This window comes from Ovis canadensis, chromosome 2 (genome assembly GCF_042477335.2).
Source record: "Ovis canadensis isolate MfBH-ARS-UI-01 breed Bighorn chromosome 2, ARS-UI_OviCan_v2, whole genome shotgun sequence".
NCBI classification, from domain to species: domain Eukaryota; kingdom Metazoa; phylum Chordata; class Mammalia; order Artiodactyla; family Bovidae; genus Ovis; species Ovis canadensis.
Genome location: NC_091246.1, coordinates 86,296,612 through 86,314,482, shown reverse-complemented (window position 1 = coordinate 86,314,482; position 17,871 = coordinate 86,296,612). Strand labels below are relative to the sequence as shown.

The 17,871-nt window shown below is 34.6% G+C and overlaps 1 protein-coding gene across 2 annotated transcripts in view; it reads right to left on the bottom strand.

The window, feature by feature from the left end:
* Positions 1-17,871, bottom strand: part of CNTLN (centlein) — a 361,476-nt gene that overhangs the window by 88,963 nt on the left and 254,642 nt on the right. For both annotated transcript variants that reach the window (XM_069576629.1, XM_069576630.1), the window contains exons 14-16: positions 15,596-15,687; positions 10,747-11,288; positions 6,335-6,506 (exon numbers count right to left, since the gene is read on the bottom strand). In XM_069576629.1, the coding sequence (XP_069432730.1) occupies positions 6,335-6,506; positions 10,747-11,288; positions 15,596-15,687 (806 nt within the window). The remainder of the gene's footprint in view (positions 1-6,334; positions 6,507-10,746; positions 11,289-15,595; positions 15,688-17,871) is intronic.

Genomic DNA, 17,871 nt, shown 5'->3' with positions numbered 1-17,871 from the left:
TTGATCTATATGTCTGTCTTTGTGCCAGTACCATACTGTCTTGATGACTGTGGCTTTGTAGTACAGCCTGAAGTCAGGCAAGTTGATTCCTCCAGTTCCATTCTTCTTTCTCAAGATTGCTTTGGCTATTCGAGGTTTTTTGTATTTCCATACAAATCTTGAAATTATTTGTTCTAGTTCTGTGAAAAATGTGGCTGGTAGCTTGATAGGGATTGCATTGAATTTGTAAATTGCTTTGGGTAGTATACTCATTTTCACTATATTGATTCTTCCAATCCATGAACATGGTATATTTCTCCATCTATTAGTGTCCTCTTTGATTTCTTTCATCAGTGTTTTATAGTTTTCTATATATAGGTCTTTAGTTTCTTTAGGTAGATATATTCCTAAGTATTTTATTCTTTTCGTTGCAATGGTGAATGGAATTGTTTCCTTAATTTCTTTTTCTACTTTCTCATTATTCGTGTATAGGAATGCAAGGGATTTCTGTGTGTTGATTTTATATCCTGCAACTTTACTATATTCATTGATTAGCTCTAGTAATTTTCTGGTGGAGTCTTTAGGGTTTTCCATGTAGAGGATCATGTCATCTGCAAACAGTGAGAGTTTTACTTCTTCTTTTCCAATTTGGATTCCTTTTATTTCTTTTTCTGCTCTGATTGCTGTGGCCAAAACTTCCAGAACTATGTTGAATAGTAGCGGTGAAAGTGGACACCCTTGTCTTATACCTGACTTTAGGGGAAATGCTTTCAGTTTTTCACCATTGAGGATAATGTTTGCTGTGGGTTTGTCATAGATAGCTTTCATTATGTTGAGGTATGTTCCTTCTATTCCTGCTTTCTGGAGAGTTTTTATCATAAATGGATGCTGAATTTTGTCAAAGGCCTTCTCTGCATCTATTGAGATAATCATATGGTTTTTATTTTTCAATTTGTTAATGTGGTGAATTACATTGATTGATTTACGGATATTGAAGAATCCTTGCATCCCTGGGATAAAGCCCACTTGGTCATGGTGTATGATCTTTTTAATGTGTTGTTGGATTCTGATTGCTAGAATTTTGTTGAGGATTTTTGCAGACATATAGATCAATGGAACAAAATAGAAAGCCCAGAGATAAATCCACACACATATCGACACCTTATCTTTGACAAAGGAGGCAAGAATATACAATGGAGTAAAGACAATCTCTTTAACAAGTGGTGCTGGGAAAACTGGTCAACCACTTGTAAAAGAATGAAACTAGATCACTTTCTAACACCGCACACAAAAATAAACTCAAAATGGATTAAAGATCTAAATGTAAGATCAGAAACTATAAAACTCCTAGAGGAGAACACAGGCAAAACCCTCTCAGACATAAATCACAGCAGGATCCTCTATGATCCACCTCCCAGAATGCTGGAAATAAAAGCAAAAATAAACAAATGGGATCTAATTAAAATTAAAAGCTTCTGCACAACAAAGGAAAATATAAGCAAGGTGAAAAGACAGCCTTCTGAATGGGAGAAAATAATAGCAAATGAAGCAACTGACAAACAACTAATCTCAAAAATATACAAGCAACTTATGCAGCTCAATTCCAGAAAAATAAACGACCCAATCAAAAAATGGGCCAAAGAACTAAATAGACATTTCTCCAAAGAAGACATACGGATGGCTAACAAACACATGAAAAGATGCTCAACATCACTCATTATTAGAGAAATGCAAATCAAAACCACAATGAGGTACCACTTCACACCAGTCAGAATGGCTGCGATCCAAAAATCTGCAAGCAATAAATGCTGGAGGGGGTGTGGAGAAAAGGGAACCCTCCTACACTGTTGGTGGGAATGCAAACTAGTACAGCCACTATGGAGAACAGTGTGGAGATTCCTTAAAAAATTGCAAATAGAACTACCTTATGACCCAGCAATCCCACTGCTGGGCATACACACTGAGGAAACCAGAATTGAAAGAGACACATGTACCCCAATGTTCATCGCAGCACTGTTTATAATAGCCAGGACATGGAAACAACCTAGATGTCCATCAGCAGATGAATGGATAAGAAAGCTGTGGTACATATACACAATGGAGTATTACTCAGCGGTTAAAAAGAATTCATTTGAATCAGTTCTGATGAGATGGATGAAACTGGAGCCGATTATACAGAGTGAAGTAAGCCAGAAAGAAAAACACCAATACAGTATACTAACACATATATATGGAATTTAGGAAGATGGCAATGACGACCCTGTATGCAAGACAGGGAAAGAGACACAGATGTGTATAACGGACTTTTGGACTCAGAGGGAGAGGGAGAGGGTGGGATGATTTGGGAGAATGACATTCTAACATGTATACTATCATGTGAATTGAATCACCAGTCTATGTCTGATGCAGGATGCAGCATGCTTGGGGCTGGTGCATGGGGATGACCCAGAAAGATGTTATGGGGAGGGAGGTGGGAGGGGGGTTCATGTTTGGGAATGCATGTAAGAATTAAAGATTTTAAAATTTAAAAAATAAAAAACTAAAATAAAAAAATAAATAAAGATAAGAGAAAAAAAAAAGAAACTTCAATATAAAATCATAAAAAAAAAATAAATAAAAACTCTTCAGCAGGCTCTAATTTTAAACGCTCTAAGATTTTCTCTTATGGTTTCTTCTTTAAGTTTTAGAATTTGCTTTACATATCACTATCTGTGATTTATTTCAAGTTAATTTTTGTATAAAGTGTGAGTTTTAGGTTCATTTTTTTACCTAGGGATCTCCAATTTTTCCAGCACTACTTGTCTCCTCTACTGAACTGTTTTACACCTTTTTCAAAAATCAGTTATTTTTCATACTTGTAAATCCATTTCTAGGTTCTCTATTCCATTATGTAAGTGTTAAACCTTTCTTCCCCTTCTGGGAGGTGTTTGGTATCACCAGTCTTGACATTAAATTGAGTGGTAGGCAATGATGACATCCTTTGTGGTGGGAACACAAAGCCATTATTTTTTCATTAAAATTTCCATTTGGTTCTATTTTATATCTTCTATTTCTTTGATGAGAATTTCTACTTCATTCTTGAGATGTTCTAGTTTTTCATTGTTTCAAGGCCTGTTTGTAAATGCTTCTTGAAGCATTTTTAATGACAGCTACTTTAAACTACTATATTATCATACAGTTTGAATGGCTGTGTCATCTTGCTGTTAGCTTCTCTTGCTATCTTTCTTTCATACAAGTTGAGGTGTTTCTGGTTGCTAGGTATGATGAATGATTTTGAATTATATTCTGAACATTTTAGGTGTTGTATTCCTCAGTACTTCCCAGCTGGGATGCAAGTCCAGTCTCTGATGACATCCTGGTTGGTAAGGGGCACCTCATTATCACTGGGGGTGAAAGCTCAGGCTCCCCAAAGACCTCTGCTTATATCACCTTGGTTGGGAACTGGAGCATGACCTTGTTTCTGTTCTTCACTTGGCCTCTCTTGACATAGTGGACAGGGTATGGGAGGCTTTATAGATATGGGAGGTTATGAAAGTCCCCATCTCTGTACTTGACCTCTGAAATTGAGAGAAACCCTGCTACAAAAGGAAAGGGCCATCTCTTCATTGCTGGATACTGATGCATGTCCAACTCCCTACGTGGCCTCTAATGGCATAAAGGGGAGAGTCATTACTAATGGCTCTTCAATGGGACCTGAAAGTGGGAGAAGGCATGCCTTCTTACAGCTAGGTGAGAATGAAAGTGTATGTTCCTCACTAGGTCTTTACTGGTTGAGGGTAGAGGTAGGGTTGCATTTTTTCCCATAGTGTTTGGCTAGGGTAGGGCAGTTATTATGTAAAAGTTTTCTGTTTTACTGGGCTGTCCATTTCCTGGTCCTTTGACTAGAGAGAATAGGGTTTTATAGGGGGCTTCTATCATCTGACCAACTGGCCTTTCCAAGTTGCAGATTTCTTCAGCATCCAGGCCAGGATATACGAGGCAAAATGAAAACCCAGAGACCTTACCAACCATGTTGTTCCTCCAATTCTGAGATCCCTACTTGGTGTGTCTCCTCTCTACTTTTCAGAATCTTCTCATTGTTTTATTATTAATTTATATTGATAGAGTCCCTATCAAAATCCCAAAGGTTGGTTTGTGAGAAGCTGATTCGAAAGAACAAAGGACCAAGAATACTGAAGGGACTCTTGAATGAAAACAAGATGGGAGACCTGTTCTATTATTAATTAAGACTACTATAAAATAACAGTGATGAGACAGTATGATATAGATGAATATATTGATGGAACAGAAGGAAAAGTCTAGTTACATACCCACATGTATATGCACACCTGATTTACAACAAAGGTGGTGCTACTGCACAGAGTGGGGGAAAGTGTAAAACTTAATCCCTATCATTCATCATATGTAAAAATCAATGCCAGACATAGAGGTCAAAATCAAAACAGTAAATCAGACAATACAGAAAAAGGCAACAAAGTAGTATAAAAATACTGAAGTCAAAGTAGGTAAAAAATTTATAGAGAGCATAAAAAAGTATTATTCATAGGGAAAAAATTATTAAATTTGACCACGTTAGTATTATGATGTTTTATTCCCCAAAAGATTCCACTAAAACGAGTGAAAGGGCACAGGATGGCCTAGGGCAAGAATATAATCAACAGAAGACTCATATGTAGTATACATAAGAACTCCTCCAGATGAATAAGGAAAAGACAGACAATTCATTTCTAAAGTGGGAAGCACTTAAGGAAGCAATTCACTGAAGAACTCCAAATGAATAATAATTATAAGAAGTAGTATTTAACACCTTATTAGTAATCATAGAACATTAATTCACAATAATATGACTCAATATACAAACAAAAGTGGCTGAGATAAGGACTAACTTAACACATGTTGATAAGAAGCAGTAAAAATGTTCATAGTCTGCTAGGGAATGCAACAAATTGGTTGCACTTTGGAAAACAGTATCACCTAAAATCTTAGAAACACATAATCTATGGTGCAGTAATCCTACCCCTCGGCATTTCATTGTAGAAATGCCCATACTTGTATTTACAAGAATATTCACTGCAACATCATTTACAAGAAATCCAAACTGAAGCAACCCAAAATTCAGTAGTAGAATGGGTATATAAATTGTGATATATTCTGATAGTGAAATAATATACAACAATAAAAATGAACATATTCCCCATAATATTGAACAAAAAGGCCAGAGACAAAATAAAATATAGATTCCATAAAGTTCAAAAAACAGACAAAATTAACCATGTTAGGAGAGATAAAATAATAAAGAAAAGAAGGGGAGTAAATAAAATTAAGATAATGGTTACCTTGGAAGTAAGAAGTTCTAATATTTGCCAAACACAATTGGTACAATTTGACCAACTATAATTTTCTGACTCCCAACAATGTACATAGATCTATTCAGATGAGTTTCTTTTATTTATAAGTTGATTAAGCTGTACATAATCAACTTCAGCTACACAAAAATTCCAACCAAATAATGTGTAGCAAAATAGATTTCTTTAAAAACTATTTATCAACCAACCACTCAATCAGCATGTACTTAGCATATAATTTTTCATCTAAACTTTATTATGGTAGTAACCAAGATAAACTTTGGTCATTCTTGAGCTTTTTGCTCCAAAGTTCTGGCAAGATCTCAAAAAATAAACAGTTTTAGACAAGGTTTTTAAAGAACCTTACAGGTTAATTCAAAGCTAATCTTTTTTTAAAAACAAAATAAAATTATCTTTTCTTAGTTTTTCACTGATCTATGCCAAATAGTAAACCTTTAATGACATATCAGTAAAAAGAATTACTGAGTAAGTTGTCTCAGAACATTAATATTTCAAGACTTAAAATATATTGGGGAATAAAATACATTAGCATGAACTAAGAAAAATAAACTAAATACATTGGGCAGCATGTATTTATTTGTACATGTATATATATTACCTAATGTATTTACACTAGGTAGAAATTAGAAATCCAAAGATTTAGTCAGACTAAATTTGTTATTATGAAAGATAATATAAAACAGAAGCTTCTTCTCTTCATATATTTTATGTACCTGAAAACAGTAATGAACTTATTATCACATTTATTTCTGGCTGAGATACTTTAAGATTTATATTTAGGAAAATTATATCTACTTACATTTTTATCTATGCAAAAGATTTTTTAACAAATTAGTACTTGAAAATTATTTAAAAGTGAGTATTTTCACTGCATATTACAAGAAAACAATTTTTAAGGATTCAAATTAAATCACTGGCAAGAAAAATTAAATTATGATGCATGAGATGAAATTTAAAACAGTCTATAATTAATCAAAACTGTTATATACCTTTGGGGTCTTGTCATTTGGATATATCTGTACTATTTCTTTTCCTTGCATTTGGCTGTCCTCTGTTTGGTCACTTTCTTTCTGGTCTCGTCTGTCTTCTGTTGGACTTATTTTCTGGGATGTTTCTACAATAACTGTTCCCAAATTTCGTAAGTTCTGTGTTTCAGAATCACTGATTTTGGAAAAAGGGAGAGATATAAAACCCAAGAAGAAGAGTTGTTAAATGTACCTCCTTTAAGTTCAAGACTAAATAATAACACAGGTTTCATATATATATACATATATATATATAGCTGTAAATTTAATTTGAACATTTACTAGTTCTCATTGTTAAGAGAGAAAGTTAGTCTAAATATATTGGGAGAAAATTTGTGTAAATAGATTTTACTAAATTATAAAATCTCATCAAGAATTTAGATTATCTAATATCACAAGCTTGCCAGCATCACTTCTATAGTATTTCTCTAAGTGTAAAACTCAGGAAGCACATGTTTTGACATGTTCAAGGTTAGAACACTCACTACTTTCTGAGCCAGGGCAGAAAGTTTTAATAATTTCTAACAGAAAGGAAAGTTTTCTCTTAGTGTAGGACAAAATTTGAATCTCTGAGCCATTCACCCACTGATCTTAGTCCCATTTCTTTTTTTTTTCTTTTTAAATGTGTTTTTTAAAAAATTTAATTTAATTTAATTTTTTTACTTTACAATACTGTATTGGTTTTGCCATACATCAACATGAATCCACCACAGGTGTACATAAGTTCCCACTCCTGAACCCTCCTCCCACCTCCCTCCCCATTAGTCCCATTTCTTGAGTAGTCATCATTTAATAAAACACTTAAGGAAATTCTTGCCCTTGGGTAGCTTTCATCCTAGTGGGGTGGGGGTACAAGTAAGAAATAAGAGGACTAAGTTTTACCACAGTGTGTGTTAACAGTTTGAAATAGTACGTTAATAGTTTGTGTAAAAAAAAAATAAATAAAGGGAAGAAGGTTAGAAGTGCTAGTGTTAATGCTGACTAGAAAAGTAAGTCCAGTCCCTTTTCTACATGGACAATCTATTTGGACACAGTTATATGACACCAGTAACAGTGGTTTCTCTAAGAAAAACATCTCTGCTGCTGCTGCTAAGTCGCTTCAGTCATGTCCGATTCTGTGCGACCCCATAGACGGCAGCCCGCCAGGCTCCCTGGTCCCTGGGATTCTCCAGGCAAGAACACCGGAGTGGGTTGCCATTTCCTTCTCCAATGCATGAAAGTGAAAAGTCAAAGTGAAGTTGCTCAGTCGTGTCCGACTCTTAGCGACCCCATGGACTGCAGCCCACCAGGCTCCTCCATCCATGGATATTCTTAACATAAATGCTTTTGAGAAGCTTTCCCATCCTGATCCCTCCTGAAAGTACACCAGTTTATTTTGATGGATCATTATGTCCAGAATTTAATTTCATATTTCAGGTGTACTATGAGAAGTATACGACTCCTGACAGATGCAGACTAAATTTGTGTAAGCTTTTCCAGCATGCATTATAAACTGAGACATAAAGGATTTAACAGAACCTCCTAAAATATTTTTACATACATTAAGTCTCATATTTTTCCCATTGTATAGCTGAAAATTTGGCATTTTATAGCCAAGTATAGGACCCTATCATCTTTTGGATAGCTGTATCTTCCCAGTCTATTGTGATCTTTGGGGATTTTGATTCTATTTTGTAATGTACTTTCCAGCCCTTTTACTGTCTCCTTTTCCACAGATTTGATAAACATGTTTTGCTGAAATTCTGCTTTTCTTCTTCAAGGTATTAACAATCCCTACTGATTATTACCCATCAAGATAAAGGTAATTCGTATATTGGGATCCACAAAATACAAGTTGCCCCAGTGGACTGGCCCAGTCAATCAAAACCAAATTCAGCATCAAAACATTAATGCAAAATACATCACTGTCAAGGAAACTTAACATACACCAATCACAATCCCCCAACCCAGCTTCAGCTAGTTTACCTTACCCTAGAAAATAGAACCCACTAGCCTTAAAAGGAAATCCCTGATCTTCTAATCAGTCATGTTCTGTTTCTGCTTGACCTCTTCTTACTGTTGCTGTTTAGCCGCTAAGTTGTGTCCAACTCTTTTGCCATCTCATGGATTCTAGCCCACCAGGCTCCTCTATCCATGGGATTTCCCAGGAAAGAATACATGAGTGGACTGCCATTTTCTTCTCCGGGGGATCTTCCTAACACAAGGATCAAACCCATGTCCCCCTTATTGCAAGCACCTTCTTTACCACTGAGCCACCAGAGAAGCCCTGGCCTCTTCTAAAGTGCCTTAAAACTCCTCTTGCCTTAAATCTCTTGAAGAGTCCTCCATAGCTTGTTAGGCACTGGACTCCCCTAATCTGTGCTTGTTCCTCACACTTGTTACTAAATTGTATTTTTTTTGTTATTTGACATCATGCTTTTGTAATGCTATACAACAATGGGAAATAAATATTAATAAGGTAGTGATGATAAAGTATGATACAAATATATAAAGGACCAAGCTCTATTTTCCTCACTATCCAAGTAAATTTTTTATATTTCAATGAAAATCTAAAAGAAATATTTGGGTTGGCCCAGAAGTTTGTTCAGGTTTTCCATAAGACAAACATTATGGACAAATCTGGATGAAGTTTTTGGCTAATCCAATAGAATATTCTGAAATCCTGAAGCTTCATTTAGGATTTCTAATAGTTTGAGAATTCTTTGCATTTGAGTGACTCCTAAGATTGTTCTGTCAGGCAGGAAATGTAACATAATCCTCACAGTGTAAAACTGAGTTTCACTGCTAAATAACTTAAAATGACGACTCCTATGTTTTAATAGATATGGTGACACATCTCCCAAAATATGTGACCTTCTGATATGCATTAAGAAGACAAAATTGAACTGAGTGTATCTCTTGACTTTCATGTATTTATTCGCATACACATACACATGAGTAAATATGTACCACTATATTATGAAGTGTGGTAGTACCAACTTATGAGATATAATTAGTAGATGAAACCAGAATTTCCTGGAAGACATTGATAAACACTTAGTGGGTTTTAAGCAAAGTAGGATTTTATCTCTAACTGCTTTTGAAAATATGGAAGAAAACCTTAGAAGAGATAACAAAGAAGTAGGAACGCAGATTTGGTCTTTCTTACTACTTTTGTAAATTTGTTTCTGAGTTTTTAACCTGCATAAAGACCAGAGGCATGACCAATGTTCATTTAAAACACTGGTTCCCAAACTTGTCTGCATACTGGAATCAGCTGCAGAGACTCCAAAACTACTGAAGCTTGTATCTCGCTCCAGAAGTTATGATTTAATTGTTCTGGGATGTGGCCTGAGCTTTGGAATTTTTATAAGATCCTCAGGTGATTCTAATATGCAAACAAGTTTGAGAACTGCATTTTAAAATGTTTCACTTCTATGTCTAAGAAAACTATCCAGAAACATCTCAAATCTAAAACAGACCACGACTGCAGATTAAAAAAAAAAAGTAGGAAAATAAAAGGAAATATATGCTGCCATAAAACAAGACAGAATTACAGAAAATTGTTCCATGTGTCTGTTAGCAATTCTGGCAACACTAAATGTCCCTATTATTTAGGTATAAAAAGAGGTGTTCTATCATCCATTTACCTTTGTGGTTTTACTGACGTGCTTCAAGTGTGTCTGTGAATGGATAGCCAGGGGTAAAGGAAAGAAATAGTATAGATTTTTAGTATTCCCTTGCTGCTATTCACTAGGGGTTATATAACTTAGAACTAGCAATCTGTAGAGCTTTAACTTTAAAGAACGAATTTTAGCCACCATTCAATTAAAGTTAGTACAATGACTTTGCATAATACATACATGAAATAATTAGTGAAGATGGTTTTTAATTTAAAGGATGTTAAACAGCTTGTAGACATCTGGTAACAAGCTGAAATGGGTCATTCAAAATTTATCTAACTAAATTAAGGGGAAAAAATGTTTCTCCTCCCAGGTTGCCATGTCACAAGATAACTAAACCGACTTAGTAGGCTTGCCTGGGAATCCTTAGCTGTCAGTGGTGAATATGCAAAGGGCCAGCAAATTAAATCAACCTGCCAAACTGTCAATTTCAAGCCTCATGACTGCATGAAAATAGCATCACTGGAAGAAATCAAGCATTGCCTTCTTTTGGGTTTCCTGGCACCTATTCAAATACTCATGCAGTTGTGGCTAATTTTGCATGCAAATTTCAGTCAATAAGCTCAGAACAAGACCTCCCAAGATATTTCAAAGGATCTGACAGTATTTTTTCTGAATACCAAATCGACAGTAGTTGAAATTCAATCTCCATTTGCTGGTGCTTTACATATGCACAGTGTCCCCACTACAGACCTAAGTTAATGAGAGCTTTACCTGCTTTCACTCACATCCTCCCAGTCGTCCTTGCTGAGGTTCTCAAACACATTGCTCATGACCTTGATGGAGTGATTGAGAACAGTGTGGTAACGACCCACAGAGCACTTTTTCTTGGCTGTTTTAAATTTAACCTTGGTAGTGGTTGTCTTATACTCAGATTGCCCAGATCCAGATTGCGCTTCCGTGGTGGCCATCTCAGATTTAGCTTTGTCCGCTGAATGCTGTAATTTCTCCACTGAATTCATCAGCTCTTCATTTTCATTTCTCAACTCATTAGCTTCTGCCACTTGTCTCCTTAGGGAAATAACTTCTACCTCTAGCTCACTGATTTTTGCCTCAAGTTTAGCTTTGTCTTTTTCCACACCTTTACTTTCCTTTTTTAGCTGTTCCAGCTCTTTTTCTCTGGTCTTTGCATCTTCTTGCTGCTCTTTAACAAGGGATTTCAGGAAATCATTTTCTTTCATTAAATTTTTATTCCCTTCTTTTAGTTTTCTTGACCTTTTCTCAAAAGATTTTAGCCGATTTTCCAATTCAATGACCTAAACAAAACAGTTTTATTTATTCTTTTAAAAGCCCAAAGAGAATCTACTGTATTTTTATTATTTCTAACTTATAAAAATAAAATTTCATTTAGCATAAGGACAAAATAAAAATGTAAAGTACTTAATTTCTAAATAATTCTAAGGTGGTATAGATAAATACATTCCAAAATGCAATAATACATCTTTTAAATAAAGGACAGATGGTAAAAGAAGTTAAAATTTTACACAATGGGATATAGAACTAACTATACTAATAAGCTCTGCAGAGTTCTGTGAGACCATAAACGCTTTGGTTTTATAATCTACTATTGGGAAGGAAAACATTTCTTTCTACCATTCTAGGTTCTTTAACTGGTCTAAGAATGAAATTGATATAAGACAGATTTAAAACAGCAAAACTAAAATTTAATAACATGTATAACTCCTGTATACTTGGGAGATATCCAGGAAAACTGAGTAACTCCCCAAAATGGCTTAAGCCATCACCTTACATACTATTTTCATCTAAAGACAAAACAAGAGTAGACGTGTGAGTTTGCACCAGACTACTGTAGATCTCTGGGAAACAAATTCTATTGTTCCCTCTCAACGCAAATACTTTACTGGAGAGCTGGATAATGTGGCAAAAAATACCATGTTCAAGAATACATGAACATTTTTACTTTTCCCAAATCACTCTATCACCAAATCATATTCTCCATTTAGTAAAAAATTCTACAAGCAAATCAGGAATATCACCCTTTTATAATCTCTTCAGTTTCTCTCAATGATTTTTAAATCACTGCCCCAAATAGTATAGTTTTCATAAATATACTTTAAAATATTTTGGCATGTTAGATTCCAAGGTGGAGTGAATTTAAAGGGAGTTTATTTTTTTTAATTCATGAAAATAAACGATTATAATGTTAAAAATGATTTTGACAGTGATGATATAAAAATATTATTAAGAAGGAGTTCAGTCTGGAGGAAACTGAATTTTGAGCCTGGTCTAGATCTCACTTCTAGCTCTGTTTTACCCCAGGAGATATTAATCTATTTTACCTTTACTTTCCTCATCTGTAAAATGGGAATAGTAACAGCTATCTTCTAAGTTATAAGTATTAAATATGATCATATATGACAATTCTTAGCAAATAGTAAGTTCTAAACATTTTATCATCATCATTTCATTATTATTAATCATAACAGCTATTTAATAAAATTACTTGAGATAAAATTGCAGTTACCTACACTAAATACTGCTGAATTAGCTTTTAAATCAACTTATACTTTTATATTTTATATATTTTATATTTATATATTTTATATCAACTTACACATATTATATTAAAATATAATGTTATGAAGAAATGTAGCAAACATCTTAAATTTGAGAGTTCAATCCTGGAAACTGGCATTATTTTTTTTTATTAAGATTGGGTACAACTCATGAAAATTTCATATGCAACAATGGAGAAATACCTTTTTTAGGTCTGGTATGTTTAAAATGTTTAAAGTTTCTTAACTGCCTACTGTGAATCTATGTTTAATCATAAGAACTAGTCAAGATTATTTGTATTTTAGTTTAAAATGGGGAACAACATAGATACTACTTCTAAAGAATTTGATGAGGGAAAGTTCATAGCACATATGAAAGTGTTATTCAAGGTCACTCTCTAAAAATTGTTGTCAAATTGACTTTGCTGCTGCTAAGTCATTTCAGTCGTGTCTGACTCTGTGTGACCCCAAAGACAGCAGCTCACCAGGCTCCTCTGACCCTGGGGTTCTCTAGGCAAGAATACTGAAGTGGGTTGCCATTTCCTTCTCCAATGCATGCATGCATGCTAAGTCACTTCAGTCCTGTCCGACTCTGTGCGACCCTATGAACAGCAGCCTACCAGGCTCCTCTGTCCACGGGATTCTCTAGGTAAGAATACCAGAGTGGGTTGCCATTTCCTTCTCCCAAATTGACTTTATTTCTCCAAAAACAGAAAGGAAAAGTTTCAACCTATATTTGAAAATGGAAGTCTAGGGAATTGTTAAAGGCATTTGGTTTGTGTGCTAATAGATTATCTCAAGCCCAGTACTGAGAATTTAATTTACCAAAAAGATGGCTTCTTTCAAAACTGAAATAAAACACCTGACTTTTTGAAGTTTGTGTATTACTACACAGACTGAGTGAATTAAGCTCTGATAAAGAGTCAGATACAATTGAGCGACTTCACTTTCACTTTTCACTTTCATGCACTGGAAAAGGAAATGGCAACCCACTCCAGTATTCTTGCCTGGAGAATCCCAGGGACCGGGGAGGCTGGTGGGCTGCCGTCTATGGAGTCGCACAGAGTCGGACACGACTGAAGCGACTTCGCAGCAACAGCAGCAGCAACCTCATTTTAACCTAACTCTTTAAAGACCTTCATCTTCAAATATAGTCATATTCTGAGATACAGGAGATTAGGACTGACATAAGAATTTGGTTGTGGGAGGAGACACAATTGGGCTTCCTGGTGGCTCAGATGGTAAAGGATCTGCCTGCAATGCAGGAGACCTGGGCTCGATCCCTGGATTGGGAAGATCCCCTGGAGAAGGGAGACACAATTTACTCCATAAAGGTTGAAATGTTAGTATTTTTTTTTAAAACAAATCTACTCATACATTTCATTTCTACTCATGTTTTCAGTATCTTTTAAAGCCATTCTGAATTTCATATATATCCTTGTAAAATAAGGAAACTCAACTAAAAGGGGTTAAATTATGACTCATACAATTGATTATTTTTTTTAAGTGACAGATTTGACACATGGTCCTATGAAAATAATTTCTTTGGGTTTTTCAGGAGTTAAAATAGATTTCTGGATCTGCTATAGTAGTAGGCAATTAAGGGGAGCAGAATTCTGACACTCTAAAATGTCTCTTTGGCACATGTCATCTCTTGAGCTGGTTGTTTTTAAGAAACTGCAGTCCTAGGAGAACATCTAAAAACTGAGCAGTAACTGACTCCAGAGCCCCAACATCTTTTCTTGTCTTTAGTTAAAGAAGGTATTTAAGGTGACAGCTTAGGCCATTTCACAGTGTCAGTTTCCATGCATTATCTCCCATGTATATAGGAAGTACATGTTATTAAACTTTGATTTTTCTCTGTTAACCTGTCTTTTTATTACAAGGGATGTCTTATCCAAGAACCTAGAAGAATAGAGGAAAATTATTTTTCCTCCTCCACATTATTTATGGCAGTTGGAATGAAATAATAAATTTCTCTAGGGTTTATACCCCAAGGTAGTAAGTAGCAGTATAGTATAATATGTCCATGGAGATAAAAATTATACAAAACCTGGCAAAAATAAACAAATTGTTCTGAAACAAAAAAGGTAAGCTGCTATAAACTGTATGGCATTCTATCTGGAAGTACTTACTTTATTTCAATCACTTATTTTACCTTAAGATAAATGAACATGAGCATTTCTTGTTCTCTATGTTATAATGTCAAACTAATATGTGTCATTCAGTAATAATGAGATGACAGCCTTTGTTACCTGACTATAAGGAATCTCATCATCTGCTGTATATCAACAGATTTCCTACAAATCAATCCACAGATGTAGAAAATTTAAATAACTACATTAATAATTTTGTCTATATATATGGACACTTCCAGGTTTTTCTAAGTATCCAAGTGGTAACTGGTTACAAGAATAATCTATTTAAAGAACATTTCCTTTATAACAATAACAAAAAGTGCTAAAATAAAACCAAGCCCATTTAACTGAAATTGATGACTACGAGTTAAGTACAAAATTGCAAAGATAAATGTTAAGATTTTTAAACAACATTTTATTAATGAAGATAACCAGGTTGTAAAGTGACTATAGGATTTATATGGAGGGGTTCTGTTAAAACAGGGAGAGTTATACCAAATCATATGGGCATAAATGTTTATCTAAAATGAGATGAGAATGTATACTTTTTAACTTTAACTTTAAAATTATAAACATATTACCATTTTACTACATGAAACTGAAACTATGCTTTTTTTTAGTTTAAATGTGTTTAAATGTAAAAATTTTTTATACTTTCTATTGTTAAATTCATTCTTTTTATCACTTAAAAATATTTTAAATCTATGTCAAAAGAAGCATAAATGTTTCCACATTTTTAATTTCACTAACATTGATTTTTTAACCCCATTTTGGTAAGCCAATGATTTTGAATTTAAATTAAGGATTCACACAAGGTTTAAGTTCATGAGCCCTCGTTTTAAAACATAATCCTTTATGTTAAAATTCAGATTTCACTTGCTCAGTTCAATATCTTAAAGATTAGAATACCTTCTGTAATGTCTGCTCTGACATTTCTTTCCAATTCTTCTCTGGAATGCTCTTCTTGACCCCATCATCTTCATCATGTCTAAAGAGTTGTTCTGGCAGAGAATAAATAATACAGTATGTCTATATAGTATTACATATATATATATATATATAATACATTATGGTATCCCATATACTGCTGAAACACTGTCCTGTCATTTTAAGGAAAAGGGGTCTATAGTTTCTCAACCATGAATAATGTAGTCCATTTCATTGTCAAATATTGGCCATAAGCTGAATGGTGACCCTTTTCAAGATTTTCAGTCACATAATTATGTATCTTTGTAGTGCCACTTTTTTTTTTGGCAGTGTAAGATTTTCAAAGGTACAACAGATCTGCAGGTTAACAATGCTGTACTTTTATTCCCATTTTCATTCTTTTGTAGACTATTCCCTCTTTGCCTTAAAAGCAGAATTCACTGCCTTTTTATCTACACAGTCACTACTAGTTTTGTTCTCTGGATCTTGTTCCCTGCCAGGAGGATCAGAGTGATTGCAGAACAAAGCAAACAGTAACAGAATTAGGGTAGACTGAGACTGTAACACCCCCTACCACCACCTTTTTCTTTTTTTTTTTTTTTTAAGAAAAAGATCCTGCACTGGCAGAGTAAAGCACAAAAATCACATTTCCAGAATAACTGACTTTACCCAGTTAAGGGTAAAGTTCAAATCATTCCTACACTGCCCAAGCATCCCTTCAAACAAGCAAAACTATATAAGAAACATAACATTATTAAAGGAAAAAAAATCATAAAACTTCAGTTAATATTATTAGAATTGAAATACATTAAAACCTATAAATATTTTTCTTAGATAAATTAGTGACAAACAATATTTTCTTACTGAATTATTTTTGAATTATATTTCTCAAAAAATCAAAAAGGGGGGCAAAAATAACAATACATAAAGCTAAAAGGCTGTATATCTGTATTAGTCGGAGATGATTTTGCTTTAAAGTATGCTTGGCTGCTGTAGGTCAGTGTAAAACTTTGATTTATCAACAAAGGAAAAAGAAAACAATATTATTCTCTGTAGAGTAGAAATCCTCTTGGTATAAACAGTGACTAACAAGTTTGTTAGAGTGAATTAGGCATTTCTTTTGTCTTTGAAACATGACATATCCAATTAAAACTTCTGTACTCACGAAATAAATAGAACATTATCCTAAGGATAATAAAAGTCAGAATAGGTAGAATTTGCCACCTGGGGAATATGTACCTTTACCTTGATAATCATCGATTGGTTCCCAAGTTTCTCTTTCTAGTCCCCTAACACCATGGTGCTGAATTCATTTACAACATTCTTTCAGCAATATAGAAATAATATGCAAATACAATTCATCTGTTCTAGTGATTTAAATATCTGCTATACTTCTTAATAAAATATTTACACTTAAAAATAAGAAAACAGTTCTATATTCAAAGACCAAGTAGCTAAATAATTCCAACAAAATAAATGTTAAAGACATTTAAAAGTGAATTTGACTGCTGTTTTTATGCTCCTAAGCGTGCTTCAAGATTCACAGGTGGACTGGAAGAGCATGTTCACTTGTGGTTTTCTGTTGAAAATTCTGTTTCTCACCTTCACAGGTCTTATAAAGAATATACAAGCAGCCTGAGCCAGGCCAAAGAGAGAAACAAAGACCCAACTCTCTGCCCCTTGATTCCCTTCCCTTCCAAGGATCTTAGGATTTGGAAAGTGAACAAAGAGGATTTAGTTAGAAATATACAGGTCTATTTCTATCCTTTGGTAGATGTATGAGAACATGCTTCACCTTAAGTTCAGTTCAGTACCATTTACTAAGTTGTGTCTGACTTTTTGGGACCCCATGAACTGCAGCACGCCAGGCCTCCCTGTCCATCACCAACTCCTGGAGCTTGCTCAAACTCATGTCCATTGAGTTGGTGATGCCATCCAACCATCTCATCCTCTGTTGTCCCCTTCTCCTCCCGCCTTCAATCTTTGCCAGCATCAGGGTCTTTTCCAATGAGTCATTTCTTTGCATCAGGTAGCCAAGGTTCTGGAGCTTCAACTTCAGCATCAGTCCTTCCAATGAATATTCAGGACTGATTTCCTTTAGGATGGTCTGGTTGGATCTCCTTGCAATGCAAGGGACTCTCAAGAGTCTTCTCCAACAACACAGGTCAAAAGCATTAATTTTTTGGTGCTCAGGTTTCTTTATGGTCCAACACTCACATCCATACATGACTACTGGAAAAACAAGAGCTTTGAATAGA